The sequence below is a fragment of the Strix aluco genome, chromosome 1 (assembly GCF_031877795.1).
Source record: "Strix aluco isolate bStrAlu1 chromosome 1, bStrAlu1.hap1, whole genome shotgun sequence".
Taxonomy (NCBI): domain Eukaryota; kingdom Metazoa; phylum Chordata; class Aves; order Strigiformes; family Strigidae; genus Strix; species Strix aluco.
Window position 1 is genome coordinate 58,188,220 of NC_133931.1, and position 13,561 is coordinate 58,201,780.

The 13,561-nt window shown below is 37.3% G+C and overlaps 1 protein-coding gene across 2 annotated transcripts in view; it reads right to left on the reverse strand.

Annotated features, from left to right (window-relative positions):
- CEP76 (centrosomal protein 76) overlaps positions 1-13,561 on the reverse strand; it is a 15,561-nt gene continuing 2,000 nt past the window's right edge. Inside the window, exons 3-12 of one of the 2 annotated variants that reach the window (XM_074822336.1) lie at positions 13,468-13,549; positions 12,880-13,104; positions 11,628-11,813; positions 9,730-9,827; positions 8,925-9,053; positions 6,048-6,239; positions 3,449-3,615; positions 2,205-2,538; positions 819-1,036; positions 1-360 (exon numbers count right to left, since the gene is read on the reverse strand). In XM_074822336.1, the coding sequence (XP_074678437.1) occupies positions 222-360; positions 819-1,036; positions 2,205-2,538; positions 3,449-3,615; positions 6,048-6,239; positions 8,925-9,053; positions 9,730-9,827; positions 11,628-11,813; positions 12,880-13,104; positions 13,468-13,549 (1,770 nt within the window). In that variant the 3' untranslated portion in view covers positions 1-221. Of the gene's footprint in view, positions 361-818; positions 1,037-2,204; positions 2,539-3,448; positions 3,616-6,047; positions 6,240-8,924; positions 9,054-9,729; positions 9,828-11,627; positions 11,814-12,879; positions 13,105-13,467; positions 13,550-13,561 lie in introns of those variants that run through there. The other variant, XM_074822345.1, reaches the window with a different exon arrangement.

Here is a 13,561-nt window from a genome sequence, read left to right on the forward strand (position 1 = left end):
TTTCTGTAAGTATTAAAAGTAACTTTTATTAAAAATAAGAATAAATTCTCTTTATAAATACAATCATTACTGTGTACACAATCCTCTTCAATACACACACTGTGGTGTTCAAAATCACCGGCATTTATATAAAATACACTATCAGTTTTTAATTGCATAATTTTATACCCACATACATTTTGCAGATCTAAAAAGGTAAAATTTTTTTTTTTTTTTCTTCTTCAAAGGACAGAGCGGTATTTACAAGCAAGCATGATCCAAACAGCACATGCAGATTCAGGGTATGTAAACACTCGTACACGAACTGCGAGTCGCACTTGGTCTCCCCTACAACAGATTATTTCTTCACAAAAAGGAGACCTACATGACAAAAAGAAAAACAAGAGCAACAGATATTACTAAGCTATTATTAAAATTTTCAATTACATATGTGCATTTTTTTCAAATGTGACTAACACTTAAACAACAGTGAGTGTCATGAGTCTGTCATTACAAATAATAATACTGTTCTCTAGTGCAGGGGCTGTTGCCTTGGAGGAAAACAAGACCACCACTGATAATTTTTAACAAGTGCAGAGAAATTAAATTAACTCCTTGTTCTTTAATTTAACCCACTATTATATCACTGAGCTCACCAACATAACATAAAAGCTCTGTACCACATGACCCATTACATATGTACCATACAACTCCTCTTCCAGTTCTATTTAAGGAAATTAATTTTCTTTAAATTTCATTAATAAAAAGATGAGTTGCAATTCACAATTAAGTATTGCTATTTGGGTTTAAAATACGTATCTCTTTACATTTAAACTTACCGAAGACAGGTGGCAAATGCTCTCCTGGCATTTCTGTACACAAAATGGATAGGAAACCCTTTGAATGTGTGACCGTCAGGTACCGCTCTTCTTACAGCATCTTGAAACTCTTCATTTCCTGCTGAAATACTTGTTGTACGTTCGAGCTCATAGGCTGCTAATGCTGGTGACAACAGATAGGATAGATGGTCATCCCAAACAGTAGAAAGGCCAAGATCCTGTGAGGCAAGTCACAGAATGATGACAACCGTGCAGAATGAACATTAGGATATGACTAAGCTTGCATATTGTATAGATTCAAATAAATCCATGACAAATCTTTACTTTGTAGTTAATGGAAGTGAACCCATGAAGCAGTAAGATTTGTATATTGACTCACACCCCAACTGGAAGAATGAAACACCACCAACCAACTATCAAACATTTAGCAAGAAATGAAGTTAGACTACTAGACTAAAACAAGACCATCAGAGTTGAAGTGAGATGTTTTAGCTACAGTATCTCTGCGTGAAATATAAAAAGAGAGTGCATAAATACACAGCAAAAAAAAAAGATCAACTAAGATTCATCTCACATTCTTCTAATGTCTCTCACGGAAACCCACCTCTGAAAAAACTGCACAACAGTTCCCCAAAACACATACACATGTACATGCACCTTCCTCCTACCATCCCACAAATGCACAGAAGTAGGAAAATCTACCACATGTGTATTCAACATTGCATGAGACTCATAGTCTGGAATTACTTGCCACCCCAAAGGTTGAGCTTTGTGTGGGGAGACAAAAATTAAACCACCACAAAACTCCATTAAAAACAGACATCAGCTAACAGAGATTTAAAATATCACCTCTTTTGTATCCAACACAGGAAGAATAATACCTGGCACGTTATGTCTTTGAAAAATCCTGATAAAGGACGAAACTAACTTCTAGAAATAGCTTCTGATTTTGTAAAGCAGAGTAAGCTGAAATCCTGCTTTTATCTAGGGACCAAAAACATTTGTGATGGATAGGCAAAGTCTACCAACAACCAGATTTGATCTTCCTACCTCTTTTACAGACCACTCATAAGTACTCTGCAGGTGCCACTAAGCTGAAGATCACAGATGCAGAACGAGAGGCAAAGGCATGGTGGGGGGGAAGAGCCCACACGAGGCTACAAATCACCACTGCAAATAATAAGCATGATGTCTAAACTAGCGCAGTAGTTTTTCCAAACAATTTTTCAGTTATTTCACTTTTCACATATCGCACTTCTGCAGAAGCTGATGGAAAACACATTGCAAAGACATGCTTATGCGAACAAACAAATGGCTATCCAAAACAAGCAAAACATGCACCTTCATTACCGCAACAGATCAATGACAATCTTTAAGCAGTATTACCTTTCTGTGTTCAGAGACCAGTAGTCTCAGCTGCAATTCTATCTCATTGCTCGTTATCGCAGCATCTATTGGGGAAGCACACAGAGGAGGAAAAGGGGGAACTGAAGATGTTGTTCCAGGGGGACATACAGATTTTATTGCTTCTCCACTCATGGGTTTCCATTTAGATTCATCATGCAGGTCAAACACACAGACCTCCACAGCGTCAGAGGGCTGACAATTTCCGAAGAACTTTTGATGGTTGAAGATACAACCGATTGTGCGATAAGGATACAGTGGCTTGGGTTGTTCAACTAGTGGAGGGTCATCAGGGTTGATAGGTCTGTGGATGTACCTAACCAAAAACATTCAATTTCTTATTAATACACCTTATTTCAAGGCAAGATAAAAATATTTAAATGGGACAGATAGAAGACATTTCTCCTTTAAAAATATAAGCCAAGTTTGTTAACTTTTTTTTTTCCCCTCAAAATAGCATTCATTTATTTACAGAAGAGTAATTATATGCATTTTGGAGGCATAACATACAATGAAACAATACATCACTGTTTTTTCTTTAGATCTAGAAAAATAAGCTGATTAATGAAGCAGACACTCAACAGCAATTAAATTTTGCAATTATAACAACATGCCCACACAGTTTCCCCACTATTCATCACATTTGGAGAAATACATCTTCAAATGCTAATCATAGGATAAGCAATTCTGTTTTGCCACTGTTTGTGTATTTTCAGTACTGAATATAACAGGTTCCAGAAGCTTTGGAATACAGAACAACTACATATGCCCTTCTAAAATGACTCAAGCGAGAGAGAATCTCAGAGAACCTGCAGAGATATCTGCAGGGGAAAAAAAGTAATGTAACACTGATTTCACAGATGAAATAAGGAAAAAAATATGGGTTCCTAAACACTCATATCAGATTTCATCTCCTTCTTTACAAATGATGGTAGCAACAGCACCAATGGCAATCAGCTGCCATAAGACACAAACCAGTTACTATACGGTATTAAAGCAACTGAAAACTATATTACAAACTGTTGAAATACTTCACCTCACACTGAACCAGTTATTTTCCAAACAAAAGCAGTACACGGAAAAAAGATTCAGAGACAAAAGTCACCTGGATTACATGACAGTTACATGATGGGGTGTAAAGATAAAAACCAAAAAAGCAACAGGAAAAATATCCCACGCAAACCTCAATATACATCATTCACTTTTCTTATACTTCTTTTCCTCACCTATGTCCTGTTAAGCTCTCCCAAAAAGTAACTGTTCCATCAGTTCCACAAGTCATTACCCACGTGTGGGGGACTCCTTTTGCTTTCGTTCCAACACACACAAAGGCTTCCAATCCAAACCCAAGAAGAAGACTGCACAGCAGGTTAGCATGATCTTCACAGTCACCCTAGACAGTAAATATCAGTAAGTTGGTTTGAGTATCAGGCATGGATAAAGTCTTAAAGAAAAAAAAAGGGTGATACTTCTCTAACCATTATTTAACAAGTCATGTTTCCCTTCTGTTTCCTAAAGCACATTTCAGAGTCAGGATTTTAAGGTTTAAACTTGATAAGTTTTACTTTTCTGTAATAGAATAAATCAGTTAACATTAGTAATACTTTCTAAGGATAGACTATTTATATTTTTTATTCAAATATAGCGATAACTAATACTGGAAAACATTTCTTCTGATTATAAAGATACCTTTAAGTAACCCAAAACCTGTGAAGACAAAAACAATATTCTAATTAAACCTAAAAACTTACAGAAGGCAAATACCTGAGGTAAGACTAGAAATTACACAGTATTTTCACACAGGCAATTTAGTCACCTAATAAAATGTAATTCTACTGTTATTTCACTGCTTTGAATGTGTTGTCAAAGTTCAGAAATTAAACAAAGATAAAACAACCTCCCCCACAGATCTAATTATAAACCAGCTGAAAGTCATGTGTAGCTGCTTTTCCCTTGAGTCAGAAAAACATTTCTTTCATAAATAATTACTACCATTGATAATTCAGAGAAAACAGTTTCCAAATGTGATGTCTAATATTCTTTGTCTCAAATTCTTTACAAATGTTAGCTGTAAAGTAAGAGCAAAAATTCCTCATGCAAAGAAGACTTCATAGTACAAAACACAGCATTCAGAAGTAGAAGCGTAAGGCTCTTCAGTCAAAAACTGTTCAGAATATTGAAAAAGTAAAATTCAGGGTCCTTGGATGTATCTGTTCATTACACAGATTAACAATCTTCCCCTACCATAATGTACAAGGGAAATATGCAGAAAATGAGGTTTAAACAAGTTCTCTGGTGTTCATTTAATAATGTCATACCACTTTCCAGAAGTAAAACAATAATGGTCCAGCTGGTGTCTCGGGGGCTAAATTCAGCTACTTTCTATAGAGCTTTCCACTTCTGTCTTTCTCTGTGCCTCCAAACACAACAGTCCTCAAACTGAAAGTCGCTATCATCACCTCCATCTGAAAGCCAGTGGCTAGCCACTGGTGGCTTTATATGGTACCTACACATGATGTGATATTCAGAAACAACAGCTAATGCCTGTTCTGTGTGATCTTTCAAAAAAGGTCTAAAAATTGGGATACAGCTCCTGCTGCCAAGAACCCATCATTTTAATACATCAGTGACATTATTTTTGAACGCAGAAGTATCTCAGTGTCAATGAAAAGCATCGACCACTCCAAAGAGATATTAAAAGGAATCACTACTACTTGTGTAGTTGCAGTTTGTTTCATTTATTGTAGTCATATGATGCAAGTGCCAGATCACCAAGAACTGGGCCGAAACTTTTACTGAAAATCCCTATCTTGCAAAAATGGAACATAAAGACTGTCAGTATGTTTTAGCCCACCTAAAAAAAAGTTTTTCAGAAGAGACTTTTTCAACTCTTCCTGGATTGGCCCAGAATTTAAACTGGTGTCCAGCACACTAGCAGGGATCCATTAAATAATTATATGGGATCTTAGAAAAACAAATGAAGAAAAGCAAGCTCACTGTCAAACAGATGTACTGAAAAATGGATCCCAACAACAGCAGTAAAGAAAGTCTGCTCCAAAGCCGCTTTGTCTACTATTAAGCATCTGTTTCTCTTTAAAAAGATCTCTGCTGGTTTTGGCTGGAATAGAGTTAATTTTCTTCACAGTAGCTAGTATGGGGCTGTGTTTTGGATTTGTGCTGAAAAGTGTTGATAACAAAGGGATGTTTTAGGTACTGCTGAGCAGCGCTTACACAGAGTCAAGGCCCTTTCTGCCTCTTGCCCCACCCCACCAACGAAGAGGCTGGGGGTGCACAAGAAGCTGCAAGGGGACACAGCCAGGACAGCTGACCCCAACTGACCAAAGGGATATTCCATACCATATGACATCATGCTCAGCATATAAAGCTGGGGGAAGAAGGAGGAAGGGGGGGATGTTTAGAGTGATGGCGTTTGTCTTCCCAAGTCACTGTTTCGCATGATGGAGCCCTGCTTTCCTGGAGATGGCTGAACACCTGCCTGCGATGGGAAGTGGTGAATGAATTCCTTGGTTTGCTTTGCTTGTGTGCATGGCTTTTGCTTTACCTATTAAACTGTCTTTATCTCAGCCCATGAGTTTTCTCACTTTTACTCTTCTGATCTCTCCCCCATCCCAATGCAGGGGGGAATGAGTGAGTGGCTTAGTTGCCGACTGGGGTTAAACCATAACAAGACCTTAAACAAATTACTGTAACAGAATTCTCCAAATTTGATTTAATCCATGTATTTACAGCCTGGTTTAAATTACTGACTTCTGTTAGAATATGACACCAATTCTGTTGTGCCACACAAGGACTATTTTCTCATACCTTGTTTCTACATAAAAAGGCAAGAAGGGTGCACCACTGTTCTTGTTTGCCACCACCTCCTCCGATGACAGGAGCTCTTTCATAACCCAGGACACTGACAAATCGTGCTGCTTGTCTAGGTGTGTCTAGTAACCGGCCTGCTCGAAGTGGTCTGATATATGAACATACTGGATGGTTTACTCCATTTTCATCCTGAACATATAAAATACGGTTATTTGCCAGCCATACAGATATCACTGAAAATTCCTCTTAACTTACAACTGCTTTTTTTGCAATGGGATTTACTCTCCCTGAAATAAGTATCACTCAAAAACATTAAGACACAAAAATACTTCTAGAATTAAGACACAAGACCATTAAGACAACTCATTTAGAGACATTACAGTTATATTTTTCTGCTGGGTCTGTCATAGGACATTCCAGACTAGATGTTCAAAAACCTGGAGCAGCACAGGCTGCAATTAATTTTCTTAAATGGGTGAGGAACTCTTCATGTTCCACCCACTATCAATTTCCACATCATCATCAAGCAAAAAAACCAAAACAAAACAAATCCCCCCCTCCAAACCCACAACAAACCCAAAAAACCACACCCCCCCAAAAAAAACATTAAACACTCAGCAACTGATTTTAGAGTTTAAAAGGTGTCTTTGTGCTTCTGAATTTAAATACTGTACCTCTTGCTATAACACCAAAAAGAAGTAAAATTTACTCACAACAAAGTAACTAGGATTTATATAAATTAAGAGTATAATAATACTAAGAATTTCTAATTTCTTGGGAAAATGAAAAAATAAGACGACTGGAAAAAGGTCTGTTTTATTACATACTGCAGGGAAATACTATGGTTATCAACTATGAAAACTATTTCAAGAAGTATAGAACTCTTCCTCGCTGGGCTAAATTGGTACTTTTATGTTCATGTATTTTTAAAAGGGATCAAAGCCTTTTAAATCTCTGCAGTTTCAGGAAATTATGCTCTCATATTTTTACTGTAGTCACATACTGCCCCCGTTAAGGTTTTGTCATGCTTTTCCAGCAAGTTGGTGTAAGAAAAGCAGTATTTATTTGAAGCTGACTGGAATCCCATTGAAAATTATTTCACAGCTTGAAAGCAATCAAAAAAATCACAGGCAGGATTCATTATTTAATACAGTTTTATATATGTAACGCATGCTTCTGCATTAGGCATATGAAACTGGATGATAACTATCAAACAAATCTGATAATCTCATTTCTGTTCCCAATCAGTTCTACTAACATTTGCTACGGCCAGCAGGAGTCTCAAGGTAAGCTCTCTACAGGTACTGAACTAGCAGGGGGTCTAGTTCCTACAGCATTCTGAAGGCTGCCAGTTTCTATACTGGCCTGTAACAAGGAACTTAGTTCTCTAATCCTATCCACAAACCCTTCTTCCTCCAACCTTCTTCCCAACCCTGCTGTAGCCTTCCAGGTGCAAAAAGTAGAATACCATTAATTCATACTTTGCTTTATTCTCAAAATAGGACAAGTCCCATTTTTACATCATGTCCCCAGCCAAACTCCAAGTTCTAGAACTCCCTACTTAATTATATATTTGCTTCTCTATATACCCTGCCCTGAAACCCTTAAGCCTTTGTACTGGGTCTGGTTGGAATGGAGTTAATTTTCTTCATAGCAGTCCCTATGGTGCTGTGTTTTAGATTTGGGACCAAAACAGTGTTGATAACACAGCAGTGTTTTAGCTGTTGCTGAGCAGTGCTTGCACAGTGTCAAGGCTCTCTCTGTTTCTCACTCTGCCCCCACATGGAGTGGGTTCAGGGTGGACAAAAGGCTGGGAGGGGACACAGATGGGACACCTGACCTGAACTGACTAAAGGGCTATTCCATGCCATACAGTGTCACGTTCAGCAATAAAACTGTTGGGGGTGTGTGGGGAACAGACTTTCTCTAAACTTGCCCCAGCTTGGAGACTAGCTGGGCATCAGCCTGCTGGTGGGAGGGGGCGAGTGATTGTCTTTGCATTGCTTTTTTCCCACTCTTCCATTCTTTCTTTCTTTCACTTACTAAACCACCTTCATCTCTACCCATGAGTTTTTCCTCACTCTTGCCCTTTCTATTCTCTCCCCCATGCCACTGGAGTGGGGTGAGTGACTGACTGGGTGGGTGGGGGCTCAGCTGGTGGCTGGGATTTGGAAGTTCACATCACTACTGACCACTCACGGTACAGCCAGAATGGAAGTTGTTACTTGACTGAAGAGAAAGAGGAGGCACCGATGGCTTCAGGACATTACTCTGAGATGATAAGCTACTGTGCATTATCTGCTAGGAAAATTGCTACTACACAAGCTAAATTCATAGCACAAAAAATGCAAGGATCATACCATTCCTTTTACTGAGGGACAGTTACCAAGAAGTAACTGACACAGTAATTTATTAGCCTACAATAATTGTGTCCATAGTTATCATGTGACATTAACCAGACAGATTGTTCTACAGACCACAGAGAGCTCAAATATTGTGTGGATCTGTTCTAGTAGATCTAGTAAGTCCCTGTTTTATCTGGTGTAAAATTTGTTTGAAATATTTGATCTGCACAGATCTTTGCCATTTGTGAGTATTCAAGGAAAAGATTAAACAGGCTTTATCACCTCATACATCAGAGGTGGTTGGAGCAACCCTTCTGTCTGCATCATGCTGTTAAGCCGATTCAGTACGAACATAAATTCAATCCTTACAAATTTCATTTTTTGCATGATACATCACACGTAGCCCTGACCTGAATGTAACCATGTCATAAATCTACACAGATTCTATATACACATAACCTTCAAAATATATCCAAAACCAAAAAGATGACTTGAAGAAAGGAATCATCTATTTGCAAAATTTACAAACCTGTGCGAAAATCTTTACTAGCCTTACGTTGTGCGTAGGTCTAATCTGTAGGTATTCTCTCCACCACTGTTTAGCATATACAAGAAATAACCGTTCTTTTTCTGCTGTTTTCTGACGTTCCAAAGCAAACTGCAGGTAAGAAAAACATAACCAGTCAAATATGTATTAATTCCAAACAGCAAACAAACCCATAATCAGTAAGTACATTAACACCAAATCCTGGCATATGCAAAATAAAGCTTAATATTTAAAGTGTGTCATGCAAACACTGAAGAATAGTATTTTTAAATGAAAATCCAACGAACAAAAACCTCAAGTTACATTTCTTGTTTGTAGGCTCATACATCAAGCTTGACTGTAGTGTTAATCTTAAGCAATGCATTTCTGTACAGAAGGATTGCTCAGCTTTTGATGTGCAGAATATCTGCATGCACCTTCAGGCCCACATTTACTGGCTTTCCAGGCAGACTAGCTAATTTGAAATTATTGTTTCAAATGGGAAAGAGCAAGAAAACATATACTACCTGAAGAAACTTAGGTATATCGCATCTCTTACTTTTCCTCTTAAAGTTTTGATACAAGTAATCAGGAAAACTACTAAAGTAATATTTCAAATAAAGTAATGTTCAGTATAAACAAAGTAGTTTAAAAAAGGTAATTATATTTAAATTTAATGGAAAAAAAGAAGTATTGAACATTCAAAAACCCACAGCCCTCAACATCTCACGTAATTCTGTACTGAGCTTCCCCTTCCCCCTACCCCCGCCAATAAAAGAGTAAGTCAGCCCTCCCAAAAATTACTTACTTGAGTATTAGTTACTTCTGGAGACAGCGTCTTACTAAGCTGTGGATACATTTCCAGTCTGATGTTTAAAACACCAACAGAAACTTTTGATTCTGTACCTTTGAACCAAAATCAATTTTGATCAGTTCTCTCAAATTCAATTTACTTAGGACATTTCAGTCAAACAGGAGCAGATAATTAATGTTAGCTATATAATCACAAAAAATAACTAAATGTCTCTAAACAGATGCAAAATAAGCATCTTCATTTAAATTTCAAACTCACATGAGGCGGTAAGAAAGCATAATCTGGCCAAAAAAGCAGACATCTAGATCTGAGATAAATATCCAAGGCCCTTTTTGCAGGGATGTATGAGATGGAACGGCATTCTAGAAACATCTAGAAAAGATACCTAAAATAGAGCAGGAGAGTCACACCCTGTAAAAGTGCCTATGCCTACTGATTACACAGGTAGCTCAACTTTAAGTAGTTGGAAATAGGTGAAGTTCACCTTCCGCAAGATACAGTTGATGATGAAGGACCCAGAGTGCCATACAAATAGACTAATCAACTTTAAAAAAAACCAAAACAACAAACAAGTGAACCACAAAACCCCACAAACCTAATGTTTTTGCATGATGCTGAAAATTTAGAGTTACATAAAGAACAAAAAGTATTACAAAACAATAGAGAGATGGGATTATAAGAAATACAAGCAGCAGAAGCCTCACATAATAGATTGTGTATCTGAGATGGCAGCAGGCTTTGATGTTCTTGATACATTTTGTACAATGACAAGACTTCAGAAGAGGAGAAAAAGCACTGAATTTACTGGATTGATACTTTATGACTTGGACAAAAGCTAATGATAATTAGGTTTAACCCCTCCCATCACCCATTTGACTATGAAACTCAACTTAATTGTTATGCATTTCCAAGCCATTATAAATAAAAAGCTCTCCATCTGAGAGACTATCCAAACCCATATAGCTCACTAAAGTTTTGCCAGTGTCAGCATTTTCAGAAGGAAATGAAGCTAACAAACATATTGGCAAATAAACTTACTAGATATGCATTTGCTGAATAAAACGCTACACCAAATCATCCCTCTGCCAAAAAGGAGGCAATAGTGATAACAATCAGGAATAACTTAAGTAGTATATTCAATCTTCAAAATATTTTGAAGGTATAATTTAATCTCTTTTGAAACTATCAAGGACTGCTCACCTACCTAACAGGTAGAGAAACTGTGATAAAGAATACTCGACTCAGCAGCTCAACTCAACCAAACTCTGGAATAGCTAGTGTAGGAAGTCATGATAAACCAAGTCCTAGATCTAGCTTGTATCCACTAAATCATAATATCCTAAAAACTTAGGTTGGAACTCCTAAAAAGGGGAGTGGGGACAAGTGACACACAAAAATACACATGTATACTAACTGCTAATGACCTAAACAAAGCTGTTCAACCCTTCTGTCAGAAAACATGTTTCCTGCTACTGGAACAAATGGCAGCACAGCAGAGATCACTTTCTCTAGCAGTTGATAGTTTGCTATGAAAGGGGCACAAACTAGATTTTACTCTTCAGTGCACTGGTCTGATATATTCCTGGAGATGAATTGGTTGATTTGTGTTTGGTTGGTTTGGTTTTGATAACTCAACCAGATTTCACAGAAAATCAATAGTGGGAGTTTCCAGACACAGGGTCATTATTTCACAGGATCTGGAATACATGTTTAGTATTTTGGTAACAGAAAAATTGGACCATTAGTCTCCTACACATTGTCTAAAGATACCTTATAGTAATTTATGAGTTGAACTAAAATTAAACTACATCATAAATACTGCTTTAAGCTTATAAGCAAGCTTAGTACCCAATATTTTAAGTCATCATTACAACCTTATCATTCATCCTTACCTACACCCAGGAGTTCAACAGCCACATTTGTTATGCCATTCTCTGCAGCCAAGACAGATCGCCACTCCAAGAAATAGGATGCTACTAGTGTTGTCTCACCAAATGTGTCTGTTTTGATCAGAATGATATGCACTGGATCACATATAGATAACATAGTGGTTGCATCCACCATCTTACTTCCATCACCTGCCATTATTAAACCAAGATAAGATAGGAAGAATATTATCATCCCAAGTCCTCCTCAAAATTAAAAAGTATGCATTTACATTCATTGCACACATTGCATTTTAAGAAAAATCTTGAATCCAGAAATGTAAGCAACAATCCCATCTTAAAAAAAATCAAACTCCATTTAGGACAGAGCTACAGAAAGATTACAGTGAATTTACAGAGCGGGTAAAGAGATTTCTCGAGCTGAGTGCTCCAATGTAACTGGTTCAACTGCATGAAAAATAAAATGGAATTAGCGTTTAAGAAAATAAAGAATATTAAAGCACCATCAAGGAAAAGCAATTGAAAAATGTTCTTTTAGTAAATTGGAATGTGTCAAGTCAACTTACTAAACATCAGTATTTAAGAAACAACGTTCTCCATAGTTAAGCTTGACCCTATGATGTAATTCGCTCCATGGGCAGCAGAATTAACAAAATCCGTTTTTCTTTGAATTCGTGGTATATTAACTCCCTTCCCCAAGCCCAAACGCAGTAACTCTGGCTTTCTCTCCATTCACTGATATTCTATAAACTACCTTGGACTTCTACAGGATTCAGACAATATCCAGAAGCTTTTCTGTAACATACTTAGCTCCTACCATGTTCCCTGGTTACCAACAGAAGAACAGTAACACAGGTTGTGGGTGACTGACTTGACTGCAGGTATTTGCAAACTGGTGGGCAGTTGGAACTCACACTGAAGTTTTTCCTTTCATATGACAAGTTTACATTTCCCTTCTTCACATGTCAACACTAAGTTCATGAAAATCACAGCCACCTTCGTACCTCTTAGGATCTCTGACACTGTCATCTCACTGTCAGTGGTAGATAAAGTTGGTCAAACTCAAGTTATTTTAGAGTGGAAAAGGAGGAAGAGGCAAGAGTAGAGAAAGATCTACTAATAAAGTAATGTTTCCTTAGGAAAACATGGTAAAAAATAGGAAAAAAAGCCACTAAATAATACCAAACATATTTCACAGTAACTCTGAAGTCATAAAATATCCCAATAGCATCAGCTTTAAACCCACAATATTCCTTACCTAGGCTATCCTTGTGTACTTCAAGTAAAAAACCATCATGAAAATCTGGCTCACAGGCACAGGGTACGGGTTTAGAACGGAAGCGCTGGTTTCGAAAATGTAAACACAAAGTGAAAGTAGAACAGATTTGGCCAGGCAGAGGCTCCGGTTCCTGAAGATGTTCCAGAAAAGCTTTTCCACCCAAAACCTGAAGGTAAAGATACCTCCGTGTTGGGTCAATGTTAGCTGTAAAGCGTAGCAATAAAAATGAACAGACTACAAACAGATCTTAGAAAGCATGTTAAATATCAGTTAACTAACAGGAGACCAGAAAAAAAAAAAACTTTGAAAAAAGTATTTAGGAGAAAGCGATTTTAAAATGTATGGAAGTTATCTTAATGTAAATAAATTACATTTTTTAAAAAAAGTCACATTTTATGCAACACTAATTTCTGATGCTTACATGAATTTACTTCCTGTAGATAAGCAGGAAAAACATCTACCTTTATGCCAGTTCATACTAGATTACTAATTCAGAGTTCAAAAATCAGAGACTTCAAATTTCTCTCAAAACTATGATCCAAATATTAAAATAAACAAGCAACATACTTTTTTCCAAAACTGGTGGTTCTCTGTCAACAAAATGTGTTGATGGTTTTGGAGCTGAAGTCCTCACCTTCTCATTCACATCCTGGAATCACAA